We start from the raw sequence: 15,434 nt of genomic DNA on the forward strand, positions 1-15,434 counted from the left end.
ACACTGCCCCCCAGCCCCACACTGCGCCCCAGCCCCACACTGCGCCCCCAGCCCCACACTGCGCCCCAGCCCCACACTGCGCCCCAGTCCCACACTGCGCCCCAGTCCCACACTGCGCCCCAGTCCCACACTGCGCCCCAGCCCCACACTGCGCCCCAGCCCCACACTGCGCCCCAGTCCCACACTGCGCCCCAGTCCCACACTGCGCCCCAGTCCCACACTGCGCCCCAGTCCCACACTGCGTCCCAGTCCCACACTGCGCCCCAGTCCCACACTGCGTCCCAGCCCCACACTGCCCCCCAGTCCCACACTGCCCCCCAGTCCCACACTGCGCCCCAGTCCCACACTGCGCCCCAGTCCCACACTGCCCCCCAGTCCCACACTGCGCCCCAGTCCCACACTGCGCCCCAGTCCCACACTGCGTCCCAGCCCCACACTGCCCCCCAGTCCCACACTGCGTCCCAGTCCCACACTGCGCCCCAGTCCCCACACTGCGCCCCAGTCCCACACTGCGTCCCAGCCCCACACTGCGCCCCAGTCCCACACTGCGCCCCAGTCCCACACTGCGCCCAGCCCACACTGCGCCCCAGTCCCACACTGCGCCCCACACTGCGCCCCAGTCCCACACTGCGCCCCAGTCCCACACTGCCCCCCAGTCCCACACTGCGCCCCAGTCCCACACTGCGCCCCAGTCCCACACTGCGCCCCAGTCCCACACTGCCCCCCAGTCCCACACTGCGCCCCAGTCCCACACTGCCCCCCAGCCCCACACTGCGCCCCACACTGCGCCCCAGTCCCACACTACGCCCCAGTCCCACACTGCGCCCCAGTTCCACACTGCGCCCCAGTCCCACACTGCGCCCCAGCCCCACACTGCGCCCCAGCCCCACACTGCGCCCCAGTCCCACACTGCGCCCCAGTCCCACACTGCGCCCCAGCCCCACACTGCCCCCCAGTCCCACACTGCGCCCCAGTCCCACACTGCCCCCCCAGCCCCACACTGCGCCCCAGTCCCACACTGCCCCCCAGTCCCACACTGCCCCCAGTCCCACACTGCCCCCCAGTCCCACACTGCGTCCCCAGCCCCACACTGCCCCCAGTCCCACACTGCCCCCCAGTCCCACACTGCCCCCCAGTCCCACACTGCGTCCCAGCCCCACACTGCGCCCCAGTCCCACACTGCCCCCCAGTCCCACACTGCGTCCCAGTCCCACACTGCCCCCCAGTCCCACACTGCCCCCCAGTCCCACACTGCCCCCCAGTCCCACACTGCCCCCCAGTCCCACACTGCGCCCCAGTCCCACACTGTATCCCATTCACACTCGCACTGTATCCCAGTCACACTCGCACTGTATCCCAGTCACACTCGCACTGTATCCCAGTCACACTCACACTGTATCCCAGTCACACTCACACTGTATCCCAGTCACACTCACACTGTATCCCAGTCACACTCACACTGTATCCCAGTCACACTCACACTGTATCCCAGTCACACTCACACTGTATCCCAATCACACTCACACTGTATCCCAGTCACACTCACACTGTATCCCAGTCACACTCACACTGTATCCCAGTCACACTCACACTGTATCCCAGTCACACTCACACTGTATCCCAGTCACACTCACACTGTATCCCAGTCACACTCACACTGTATCCCAGTCACACTCACACTGTATCCCAGTCACACTCACACACTGTATCCCAGTCACACTCACACTGTATCCCAGTCACACTCACACTGTATCCCAGTCACACTCACACACTGTATCCCAGTCACACTCACACTGTATCCCAGTCACACTCACACTGTATCCCAGTCACACTCACACTGTATCCCAGTCACACTCACACACTGTATCCCAGTCACACTCACACTGTATCCCAGTCACACTCACACTGTATCCCAGTCACACTCACACTGTATCCCAGTCACTCTCGCACTGTATCCCAGTCACACTCACACTGTATCCCAGTCACACTCACACTGTATCCCAGTCACACTCACACTGTATCCCAGTCACACTCACACTGTATCCCAGTCACACTCACACACTGTATCCCAGTCACACTCACACTGTATCCCAGTCACACTCACACTGTATCCCAGTCACACTCACACACTGTATCCCAGTCACACTCACACTGTATCCCAGTCACACTCACACTGTATCCCAGTCACACTCACACTGTATCCCAGTCACACTCACACACTGTATCCCAGTCACACTCACACTGTATCCCAGTCACACTCACACTGTATCCCAGTCACACTCACACTGTATCCCAGTCACACTCACACTGTATCCCAGTCACACACACTGGATCCCAGTCACACTCACACTGTATCCCAGTCACACTCACACACTGTATCCCAGTCACACTCGCACTGTATCCCAGTTATACTCACACTGTATCCCAGTCACACTCGCACTGTATCCCAGTTATACTCACACTGTATCCCAGTCACTCTCACACTGTATCCCAGTCACTCTCGCACACTGTATCCCAGTCACTCTCGCACACTGTATCCCAGTCACTCTCGCACACTGTATCCCAGTCACACTCACACACTGTATCCCAGTCACTCTCGCACTGTATCCCAGTCACACTCGCACTGTATCCCAGTCACTCTCGCACACTGTATCCCAGTCAGACTCACACTGTATCCCAGTTATACTCACACTGTATCCCAGTCACTCTCACACTGTATCCCAGTCACACTCACACTGTATCCCAGTCACACTCACACACTGTATCCCAGTCACACTCACACTGTATCCCAGTCACACTCACACACTGTATCCCAGTCACACTCACACTGTATCCCAGTCACACTCACACTGTATCCCAGTCACACTCACACTGTATCCCAGTCACACTCACACTGTATCCCAGTCACACTCACACACTGTATCCCAGTCACACTCGCACTGTATCCCAGTCACACTCGCACTGTATCCCAGTCACACTCGCACTGTATCCCAATCACACTCGCACTGTATCCCAGTCACACTCACACTGTATCCCAGTCACACTCACACTGTATCCCAGTCACACTCACACACTGTATCCCAGTCACACTCACACACTGTATCCCAGTCACACTCACACTGTATCCCAGTCACACTCGCACACTGTATCCCAGTCACACTCGCACACTGTATCCCAGTCACTCTCGCACTGTATCCCAGTCACACTCACACACTGTATCCCAGTCACACTCGCACTGTATCCCAGTCACACTCACACTGTATCCCAGTCACACTCACACTGTATCCCATTCACACTCACACTGTATCCCAGTCACACTCGCACTGTATCCCAGTCACACTCACACTGTATCCCAGTCACACTCACACTGTATCCCAGTCACACTCACACTGTATCCCAGTCACACTCGCACTGTATCCCAGTCACTCTCGCACACTGTATCCCAGTTATACTCACACACTGTATCCCAGTCACTCTCGCACACTGTATCCCAGTCACACTCACACTGTATCCCAGCCACACTCACACACTGTATCCCAGTCACACTCACACACTGTATCCCAGTCACACTCGCACTGTATCCCATTCACACTCACACTGTATCCCAGTCACACTCACACTGTATCCTAGTCACACTCACACTGTATCCCAGTCACACTCACACTGTATCCCAGTCACACTCACACTGTATCCCAGTCACACTCGCACTGTATCCCAGTCACACTCGCACTGTATCCCAGTCACACTCGCACTGTATCCCAGTCACTCTCGCACACTGTATCCCAGTTATACTCACACTGTATCCCAGTCACACTCACACTGTATCCCAGTCACACTCGCACTGTATCCCAGTCACACTCGCACTGTATCCCAGTCACACTCGCACTGTATCCCAGTCACTCTCGCACACTGTATCCCAGTTATACTCACACTGTAACCCAGTCACACTCACACTGTATCCCAGTCACACTCACACTGTATCCCAGTCACACTCGCACTGTATCCCAGTCACACTCGCACTGTATCCCAGTCACACTCGCACTGTATCCCAGTCACACTCACACTGTATCCCAGTCACACTCGCACTGTATCCCATTCACACTCACACTGTATCCCAGTCACTCTCGCACACTGTATCCCAGTCACACTCACACTGTATCCCAGTCACACTCACACTGTATCCCAGTCACACTCGCACTGTATCCCAGTCACACTCACACACTGTATCCCAGTCACTCTCGCACTGTATCCCAGTTATACTCACACACTGTATCCCAGTCACACTCACACTGTATCCCAGTCATACTCACACTGTATCCCAGTCACACTCACACTGTATCCCAGTCACACTCGCACTGTATCCCAGTCACACTCACACTGTATCCCAGTCACACTCACACACTGTATCCCAGTCACACTCACACTGTATCCCAGTCACTCTCGCACTGTATCCCAGTCACACTCACACTGTATCCCAGTCACACTCACACTGTATCCCAGTCCCACACTGCGCCCCAGTCCCACACTGTATCCCAGTCACACTCACACTGTATCCCAGTCACACTCGCACTGTATCCCAGTCACTCTCACACTGTATCCCAGTCACTCTCACACTGTATCCCAGTCACACTCACACTGTATCCCAGTCACACTCGCACTGTATCCCAGTCACACTCACACTGTATCCCAGTCACTCTCGCACTGTATCCCAGTCACTCTCACACTGTATCCCAGTCACACTCACACTGTATCCCAGTCACACTCACACACTGTATCCCAGTCACACTCGCACTGTATCCCAGTCACTCTCACACTGTATCCCAGTCACACTCACACTGTATCCCAGTCACACTCACACACTGTATCCCAGTCACTCTCGCACTGTATCCCAGTCACACTCACACTGTATCCCAGTCACACTCGCACTGTATCCCAGTCACACTCACACTGTATCCCAGTCACACTCACACTGTATCCCAGTCACACTCGCACTGTATCCCAGTCACACTCGCACTGTATCCCAGTCCCACACTGTATCCCAGTCACTCTCACACTGTATCCCAGTCACTCTCACACTGTATCCCAGTCACACTCGCACTGTATCCCAGTCACACTCACACACTGTATCCCAGTCACACTCACACTGTATCCCAGTTATACTCACACTGTATCCCAGTTATACTCACACTGTATCCCAGTCACACTCGCACACTGTATCCCAGTCACACTCACACTGTATCCCAGTCACACTCACACTGTATCCCAGTCACACTCACACACTGTATCCCAGTCACACTCGCACTGTATCCCAGTCACACTCACACTGTATCCCAGTCACACTCACACACTGTATCCCAGTCACTCTCACACTGTATCCCAGTCACACTCACACTGAATCCCAGTCACACTCACACACTGTATCCCAGTCACACTCACACTGTATCCCAGTCACACTCACACACTGTATCCCAGTCACTCTCACACTGTATCCCAGTCACACTCACACACTGTATCCCAGTCACTCTCACACTGTATCCCAGTCACACTCACACACTGTATCCCAGTCACTCTCGCACTGTATCCCAGTCACACTCACACTGTATCCCAGTCACACTCACACACTGTATCCCAGTCACTCTCACACTGTATCCCAGTCACACTCACACACTGTATCCCAGTCACTCTCACACTGTATCCCAGTCACACTCACACACTGTATCCCAGTCACTCTCGCACTGTATCCCAGTCACACTCACACACTGTATCCCAGTCACACTCACACACTGTATCCCAGTCACACTCACACACTGTATCCCAGTCACTCTCGCACTGTATCCCAGTCACACTCTCACACTGTATCCCAGTCACACTCACACTGAATCCCAGTCACACTCACACACTGTATCCCAGTCACACTCACACTGTATCCCAGTCACACTCACACACTGTATCCCAGTCACACTCACACACTGTATCCCAGTCACACTCTCACACTGTATCCCAGTCACACTCACACTGTATCCCAGTCACACTCACACTGTATCCCAGTCACACTCACACTGTATCCCAGTCACTCTCGCACTGTATCCCAGTCACACTCACACACTGTATCCCAGTCACACTCGCACTGTATCCCAGTCACACTCACACTGTATCCCAGTCACACTCGCACTGTGTCCCAGTCACACTCACACTGTATCCCAGTCACACTGACACTGTATCCCAGTCATACTCAAGAGTGTAAGACATGAGATTGTATCACAGTCACGTACTATATCCCAGTCACCGTCACAGACTGTATCGCCAGAATGCACCTCAGTCGCAGGCGCAGGCTGTATTCCCGGTCACAGTTGCGGACTGTTTCCGCATCGCAATCGAGGACCGTGTCACCGTCACTGATGCAGATTCTGTCCCAGTGCCATGTGCAAGCTGTTGGCGCCCTCTGTTGACGTGAACCTCAATGACTCTGATAGGATACTGCTGTTTCCACCTGTAACCAATCTGCATCCAGCATGGAGCCTGTCAATTAGGTGGTAAATGAAGAACAGAATTTTGTTTCCTTTCTTTAAAAAAACATGTATTCGACAAGGTACAATTGGACGGCAAAGGCACTCTTGTTTTTTGTAGTTTATGTAGCAATTTATGACGTATTAAAAACGGGATTCACGTGGTGTAGATTTTCCACAGTGCGGGAATATATAGTCCCTAACCCCTTCCCGCCTGCCCCTCACACAAACCCACCCAACCACCAGCAGTATGTTTTGCTGTTTTACTAGCTACACCACAGGCGCTGAAAATAGATTTCTCCTCTACAGGAGCACTGATCCCCCACCCATTCACTGCTGTGAACACTCAACAATTTCAGCCTCCACTGCAGGAGCCGACACACAGCCCACACGTGTTTATGTTTCTCTTTCAGCAAATGGAGCTGCTTGTTCTCAACAAACTGAAGTGGGACCTCGCCTCTGTGACCCCCCACGATTTCATTGAACACTTCCTCAGCAAGCTGCCCATCCCCAATGAGAGCAAGCAGATCATCCGTAAACACGCACAGACCTTTGTGGCGCTGTGTGCGACAGGTAGGGAGCCTCTCTCACTCAGTCAGACGTGTCGGGTCGGAATGGGTGGTGGGGGGGGGGGGGCGGAATTCGGGGGGGGGGGTGCAGATCCTGTACCAAATACCAAATAGGGGCTGGTTTAGCTCACTGAGCTAAATCGCTGGCTTTTAAAGCAGGCCAGCAGCACGGTTCGATTCCCGTACCAGCCTCCCCGGACAGGCGCCGTAATGTGGCGACTAGGGGCTTTTCACAGTAACTTCATTGAAGCCTACTCGTGACAATAAGCGATTTTCATTTTCATTTCAATGGAGCACTTGGGAGTCGGAGTGTATTTCGTTTGCATTATGTAAATTGGCCTTGGCAGGCGATTGAACAATAACACAGGAAGATTAAGACATACAGGCAAAATAATAGGATTGAAATGAGATTTGACTTAAATGGATCGTGCTTTGTATTTGAAACCTAATGCAAAGACTTGTCCCCAAGGAAGTGCACCATATGGCACCCAATTGTATGTGATTCTTAAGGGTTACTGTTTTGGCGACTTTTCTGCTGTTGAAGTCAGTGCAGCTACAGCTGACTATGTTTAACGTTACCATATTGAGAAAGGAACGAAGATTATGTCAGGGTGTTATTCTACTTTTTTAGCACCGATCCGATTGAGTGAGTTGCGTCTTAGGTTCTCTGCTATTTCCAGAACTACTGATAATCTTTTGTCACCATCATGCCCCTCGGCTATCTCAGTATGACTGCTGGTGATTGGAAGCTAGTGCACAGAATCTATAATATACAGATTTTGCCAGAATTCAGTTCGGGTTGCTGGGGAATGTAAACTTCCTGGAAGTGTAGCAGATGATATTACTCGATATCTGCCATTCAGCCCGTCAGGTCAACACTAGTGTGTATGATGCACACAAGTTCCTCCCACTCACCTCCATAACCCAATCGGCATCTAATTCTTTCTTCCTTGTGTTTATCGAGCTTTCCCTTCGATTAGCTAAATCGGTTTTGACACACTAAATCATTTCAATTTAAACACAAATCGTGAACTGAACATTTTCCTCTCAGTAACACAGAGGCTGGCAGTCTTACTTCACAGCGACAGGGACCCGGGTTCGATTCCTAGTTTGTGTCACTCTCTGTGTGGAGTCTGCACTTTCTCCTCGTGTCCTCCCACAAGTCCCGAAAGTCGTGCTTGTTAGGTGAATTGGACATTCTGAATTCTCCCTCCGTGTACCCGAACAGGCGCCGGAGTGTGGCGACTTGGGACTTTTCACAGTAACTTCACTGCGGTGTTAATGTAAGCCTACTTGAGACAAAAATAAAGATTTATTATTACAATGCTAACTTGCATGCTGTACTTGGGTTAGAGTCATGTAAACTCATGCTCCCCAGTCTTAACAGCCTGGAAGCTAAAACAGTACCAGAATAACTTGAGTCCTGTTTTTCACCAACATTTCTGTCGCTTTCTTTCCCTCTAACGGCACGGGTTTCTTGTGGGAAGGCCACGGACGTCCTGCTCCCTCTTTCACATTTCATTGTGTGAGTTGGCGATACAAATTTTGGAAGGGTGGCTGTTCATCTGAGCTAGGTGCTTACCATGCACGTTGCAGTGAGTGGTTGCAAAGCAACCGAAGCGAGAACACTGGACATTTAAAAATAAAATCTACTTGCTTGCCTAAGGTTGATGATTTGAGACTCTTTCTAGTATACTACCCGAGAGAAGCTAAAGCATGCGCTGGGATTAAACCTTCCTGACCTTAAAGCCCAAGATACAGACTAGATAAGCACATGGGCCATCGTGAAAACCCCTCAATGTTGTGTTCTCCTCCCTGTATCCTCCCAGTCAGACCACACCGTAGGTGACTTGCTTGATGCTGGCAAGCACGCCCTCTAATGGAGCATTCCCATAAATGCAAGCGGGGACCAAGTGCAAACATTTGATCTCGTTTTTGTATCCATGTCACTTTGAGGAACCCCGCGTCTCTCCTAAATCTGGCAACACGACCCCAGAGCAGTTGGATTTTCAGTTGTGGTTGTCAGCTGGCCCGTTGCTGGTGGCTGGCTTGCTGATGTGTGCTGCCGGAGACCTGCCAAGCCAGCCCTGGGTGTAGAGCAGGCGCAATCTGGGGCCGCCTCGTGTATGTGAGGCAACTCAACAGACATTTTAAAACATCTTGAGAACAGAACGCTTCATCCAATTGGAGCTGACTGACGTGAATTAATTTTGAAGCAAGTGCGTTTCACTTGGGTAGAAGCACCCAATGACAGATAGCAAACCAATGTCCTTAAAACCATAATTAAAATAAATGGCACTAGTCACATTCACCCGGCAGTGAATCTGCTCAGTGCTCAGCTAAGGGGGTTGACAAAGTTTTGCTTTTAATCAAGATTCTGTTATTATTCACATCCGTTGCAGAGTAACAACATTTCAGTCATGACCCAGTGGAAATGGCTAATTGTCAGTGTGCGAGCCAGGAGTTTGCAAAGTTGGAAGAATGTTGTGTTGAGGGAACAAAAGTTACAGTTCAAAAAAGTAAGCGGAGGAATTTGTGGGAAGTTGGAGATGGATCATCCCTGGTTAGGGTGTGGTGTGAAGGCTGTTGAAGCTAGTGCACAAAGTGGAAGGAGGGTGATTGGGGAGATTGTTGCCTTTATTTATTCATGCACCCCGGAAACGTTGCCCCTTCCATTGACTTTGAGGGGGGTGGCGAAGCTTTTTAAAGAAAAATATTTGTACCAGGTTGAACCGTGCTTTGCTGTGCCAGCAGTTACAATGTAGGAACAAATCAGGACAGTTCAAAGGTTGAGCATTGCTGACATTCCAGTACTTTGATCGATGGCTCCAGTTACTACTTATTTGTGGCGGTGGGTGGAAATCGGTGAGGCTCAGGCACAACGTTTACCCCTCGGCAATTGACAGAACGCATAAATGGAAGCACTGAAGTAATTATCCGTTACAAAAGATTGAACAAGGACTTGGGAGGAAGGGTGGGGGGAGGGATGATTTTAAAAGACTTTTAATGGAAGGGATTACATTCAAGGTGATGTTGAGCAGAATCCCTTTTGTGCAGCCTGTGAATTGTCTGTTTAATATTGCTGGATTTTGCGAAAGCCTTCCTTTGTGCTGCGGTAGGTCAAAAGAAATTACTGGTGTTGTTTGAAGTTAACACATAATTGCTGCTAATGAATAGATCTTGGCATGGGCAAGTGATGCTGGGGTAACTGTTAAAAAGAAATGTTTGAGTTCCCAAAAGTTGGAATGGCAGCCTGCGCTCCCAAATAAAGCATTCACAGCCAGGCTGGTACAGGTTTTTAGTTGCCTATTTCTAATAATTATACAGTTTAAAATTTGACTACTTGATGTTGATGACACGGACTTGAAACAACTGTGCCTCCGCCGTTCTGTCAATCTCGGTACCACTTCAAGAATGTGACTTGTCAGGACCCGTCACTGCTCCCCGGCGGATTTCTCTGTGAGCAGTTTTGATTTGTCCGAATGAAAGGTTTTAATTCATGGCTCCCAGCTCCGCGTTCTGACGGCATTACTTCATGTAGAATTGAAGGAGTGGCCCGTCCTGTTTGCCCCCCCCCCCCCCCCCCCCCCCCCCACCACCACCCCTCCCGCTTTCCCCTCCCCCCTCCCCAGCCGCCTCTTGTTTTTAAGAAAGAACTCCAGCCTCCTTTTGTCTGCCTCCCGGGTGGCTGGGCATTCTTCTCACACACAACTCTGAAGTTGTTTATTCATTTCGGATGAAGTCTCAAGATAGGCTAGGAGGGGATGTGCGTTTGAATTGGTGTGGTGGTGGGGGTGGGGGGGAAGCATTGGCGGGGGGGGGGGTGGGGGTGGCGGCCTCCCTCCCCCACCTCTCTTCCCCCCCCCCCTTCGCTGTCCCCCTGCCTTTCCTTTTGTCCGCATGTCAGGTCCGATTCATCTCACTGTGCGGAACCCAGTCCCTGCACACTCAATAGCGCAGGACAAGGCAATGGGAGGTCGACAGTAATGCCACACTCTTCACTTTGGGACACCCAATTATAAGGCAAAGGCACCCCTCATTAATATGCTGAAATTAGTGGCGTCCGGTACAAATAATTCCTTGTTGTGTTGTGACAAAAGGGCGGACCATGCAGTTTGTGTCGAGCATAAAAGTGGACACAGAAATGTGTTTGTTTAGACTTCAGCGTCACTATTCTGCCTCCGTAGATGTTGGCCAAAGTGGGGCACGGGTATCGAGGCTCGCTCTGAAAGTCCCCCCCCCCCACACAGAGCTCACAAAGACCCATGGCAGTGGCCTCGAGCGTGGACCTACAGCGATGCAGTCTGGCAGCGGGATTGGCCTGCTGTCAGCATGGTGTCAGGCCAGAAGGCCGCTGACTGCCTGCCAAGTTCTGGAGGCCCTCCCGTCACTTAGCTCTGCCACATCTCACTGAACATCAGTCACTGCGAGCGGGAGGGCAGCCAACGCATTGCAACAGAAGTAAAAATCCACCCATGGTACATGCGGGTTTGTCGCCCCTTGCTGTTACTTTCTCTCTGAGGTGCTAGATGTATAATTCTCACTGGTTTTCTCCTTTACAGACGTCAAATTTATATCGAATCCACCCTCCATGATAGCTGCTGGCAGTATGGCTGCAGCCGTCCATGGCCTGCACTTGGGCAACAGCAACAATTTTCTCTCCTATCAACCCCTCACAGACTTCCTATCACAAATCATCAAATGTGATCCGGTAAGTGTTGTCAATTTCAAAATTTCTGTTACTAAAAACAAAACTCCCTCAGAGTAAAATGCAGTTTTCAGGAGGGCATTTGATAAATAATTGCAATTTTGAAAAAATGTGCATGGATGCGGGAAAGTCAGGGAGCGGAACGAACTGTATACTTTTCCAAAGAGCTAGAACGAGCACGATGGGCTGAACGATCTCTTTTTCATGCTTCACCTTCCCAAGAGTTTGCGCCTTCCCTTCAGAATTGCAATGACTTCGACTTTCTGATCGTCACCCTCTTCCCAACCACCCATCTCCTGTCCCAGCATCATTGTACTCCTGTGGCATATTGTTGCTTTCATTAATAGGAATCCATGCCTGTTTAGTTGTTTTTGTGTTCAGGGTTGAACTAATTCGAGGCACAATTGGTTGCTCTGCTGCCCTCTCAAATGCCCCCTGAAATGCCGGCAGTTAAGGACGGGCAATAAACGCTGGCCCAGCCAACAACGCTCACGTCCTGTAAAATGAACATTTTAAAAAATAACACCTCAGCAAGTGCTTGACGGTGGCACGTAATCATCGGGAGAATTGTGTTTCTCATTCTGCTTTACTGAAGCGACACGGCAGTGTGTCAAATAAAGATTGAGCACATTTCTTCCTGTCCCTGTGAAAGCTGTTATTAGGATACAGTTCCACACTTGTCAAGTGGCCCCGAGAGTGAATGTTGGCCACTTAATTAAACCATATTGAGGGGCAGTTTCCACAAGAAAGGGAGCTACCGTTACTAGCAAACATTCAGCTAATGGCCATTGGTTGAGGGAACAGGATTGGGTGTGCCTGGGGCATTTGTTCTTGCTAATGTTGGACTTCGAGGTCAACTGTGGCAACCAAGAGGGCGACACAGTGGCACAGTGGTTAGCACTGCTGCCTCACGGCGCCGAGGGCCCAGGTTCGATCCCGGCCCCGGGTCACGGCCCATGTGGAGTTTGCATATTCTGCCTGTGTCTGCGTAGGCCGCACCCCCACAACCCAAGGATGTTGCAGGGTAGGTGGATTGGCCATGCTAAATTGCCCCTTAATTGGAAAAGAAATTGGGTACACTAAGTTGTAAAAGAAACCCGTGGCAACCATGCCTCTTCCTTATCAATACCTAGGGAATCAGGGATTGAACCTTTTCTGGTGTGACCTCCTCCAAGCAATGGGGAACTCATACAACTTAAGTTCGATGCATTTAATATGTAATTAGATTTAGTCATGGCTGCGAAGAAGTACTACAGAATCATCAAAGTAAACTTATCCATACTGCAATGCGGGTGTTAATGATTAAAGCTTTTCAGTCAAAAATTAATAAAGCTTAGTGAATGTGAAATGCCCTGACAGGGAGGCCCAGAATGAAAAGATTTGAATAGTTCAGCAATAATTGCCATGTTGTGTACTTGTAACTCTTCTGCGCTCAATAGAACAATAGCTTTGTGATGTGTGACTTAGTGGCCATTCACCAATTAATAGTGTATCAGTAGAGACAAGCAGAGGGTTAAGCTTAAAAGGAAATGGCTCATAAGAAATGTGATAAATGGGCCTCATGGTGTTTGTGACCTTTATGTGTGGCCTGTAACCTGACACCTCTTCATGTCAAGTGGAGCCAACCTCTTTTATTCGAGGTTTCCTAATGATCTGAGTCCAATTTTATTACACCTTGCACCTACGCTGCAAAAGTGATTGGCTAGGAGGCCGAGTGGTGACATTCTCTCATTGTGAAGCAGATATTTGACTGATTAACGCTGCAGCTTTCTCCTGCCTGGCTGGACAGCAGGAGATGTGCCTCAGTAGGAATTGGGCAATAAAGCAGTCGGGGATCAATTGGCTGGGGAAGATGACTTTTTCTTTTCCAAACAAGTGGAGGCTAAATGCAAATGTGTGGCACAGGGATGTGTGATCTCAAATGCAGAGATCTGCCTTTGTTTGTCCATTACAAAGCAACGGCCCAACATTGTGTTAGGTCAAGAGTTCTGCGTCAGAATTAACTTCAGCAGCACTCCACAAGGAGCCAACACTATGGACTTGAAAGCAGTTTCCAATCAGTGTTGTAAAGACTAATGTTTGAGAATGGTACACAAAAAAAGTGGACATCATTGCTTCTACAGAGTTGGCACGTGAGGCAATAATTAGACCGATTTACATGATGTACTGAACTAATAGTTAAGACTGGAGCTGCACTTTTCCGTGTCTCTTTCCAAGAATGAGTCCCATCGAATCGAAGCCAGCAGAAGGCAGAACAGAACAAGATATTTCTAACCATTGTATGGTTCTGCGCACCACGCTATTCGTGGGTAACAAATTTGAGGCAGACACAGTGTGTGTAGCCGAGTGGTTGGCCGGGTGGTTTGACCAATTCTTCATAATATACGGGCAGCATGGGAACACAGTGGTTAGCACTGTTGCTTCACAGCTCCAGGACCCCAGGTTCGATTCCCGGTTTGGGTCACTGTCTGTGTGGAGTCTGCACGTTCTTCTTGTGTCTGCGTGGGTTTCCTCCGGGTGCTCCGGTTTCCTCCCACAAGTCCCGAAAGATGTGCTGTTCGGTGAATTAGACATTCTGAATTCTTCTTCTGTGACCCGGACAGCCCCTGGAATGTGGCAACTAAAGGATTTTAACAGTAAATTCATTGCGGTGTTAATGTAAGCCTACTTGTGACACTAATAAAGATTATTATTTATAGTGCAGTACGATGGCGCAGGGGCTAGCACTGCTGCCTCACGGCGCCGAGGTCCAAGGTTCGATCCCTGCTCTGGGTCATGTCCGGGTGGAGTTTGCACATTCTCCCCGTGTCTGCGTGGGTTTTCACCCCCACAACCCAAAGATGTGCAGGGTAGGTGGATTGACCAAGCTAAATTGCCCCTTAATTGGAAAAAATGAATTGGGTACTCTAAATTTATTTTGAAAAAGATTATTATTGATTGATCGTAGGAAATCGGCTTTAGGCGATTTCTGCCTGTGATGCACTTGGCCAACGATGCAGCATGAGATATCAACACTAATTCTGATGCTGCCTTTCAGTTGTGCATTCACCAAGATACTAGGAGTGGAGTAAGTAAGTAACTCCAGCCCAATACAGCAAGAAACTAATCTAAATAAAAGCAAATTACTGCGGATGCTGGAATCCGAAACGAAAGAGAAAATGCTGGAAAATCTCAGCAGGTCTGGCAGCATCTGTAAAACTAATCTAATTGGGGCCCTTCCCTTTGCACCCAGCCAGGCGGTTGCTTGCTATCAGTATTTAATGAGAGTGACATTGAGTGGAGTGACCAAAATAATCCTGTTGGTTTCCCCGCTGGGCAGTTTAGAATCGGTCGAAATTATTGTCATTTTCCTAATTCTCCAGTAATTTGAATTGTAAGTACGAATTTAGTGCCTGAAAAATATTGAATTGGACTGTACATGCATAGCCCTTAATTTTGGATTATAGAATGTAGATTGAATTGAACACTGTTCAATAGAATTTTAACTGATTGGCTATAATGAAGATTACCTGGACTTTCCAATACGTACAATATTACAATGTGCACCTACACACCTAAGTGAAAGGGAGAAAATATCACCTGTGTCGATAGAGTGCTTTGCTTCTGGCTCAGTCACCTTAGCACTGGGTTTAATTTCCTGTTTTTACTTTG

The 15,434-nt window shown here is 50.1% G+C and overlaps 1 protein-coding gene across 1 annotated transcript in view; it reads left to right on the forward strand.

Annotated features, from left to right (window-relative positions):
- Positions 1-15,434, forward strand: part of ccnd1 (cyclin D1) — a 50,048-nt gene that overhangs the window by 25,254 nt on the left and 9,360 nt on the right. Inside the window, exons 2-3 of the mRNA XM_038806073.1 lie at positions 6,920-7,079; positions 11,638-11,786. Coding sequence (XP_038662001.1) covers positions 6,920-7,079; positions 11,638-11,786 — 309 coding nt within the window. The remainder of the gene's footprint in view (positions 1-6,919; positions 7,080-11,637; positions 11,787-15,434) is intronic.

This window comes from Scyliorhinus canicula, chromosome 9, assembly GCF_902713615.1.
Source record: "Scyliorhinus canicula chromosome 9, sScyCan1.1, whole genome shotgun sequence".
NCBI lineage: Eukaryota > Metazoa > Chordata > Chondrichthyes > Carcharhiniformes > Scyliorhinidae > Scyliorhinus > Scyliorhinus canicula.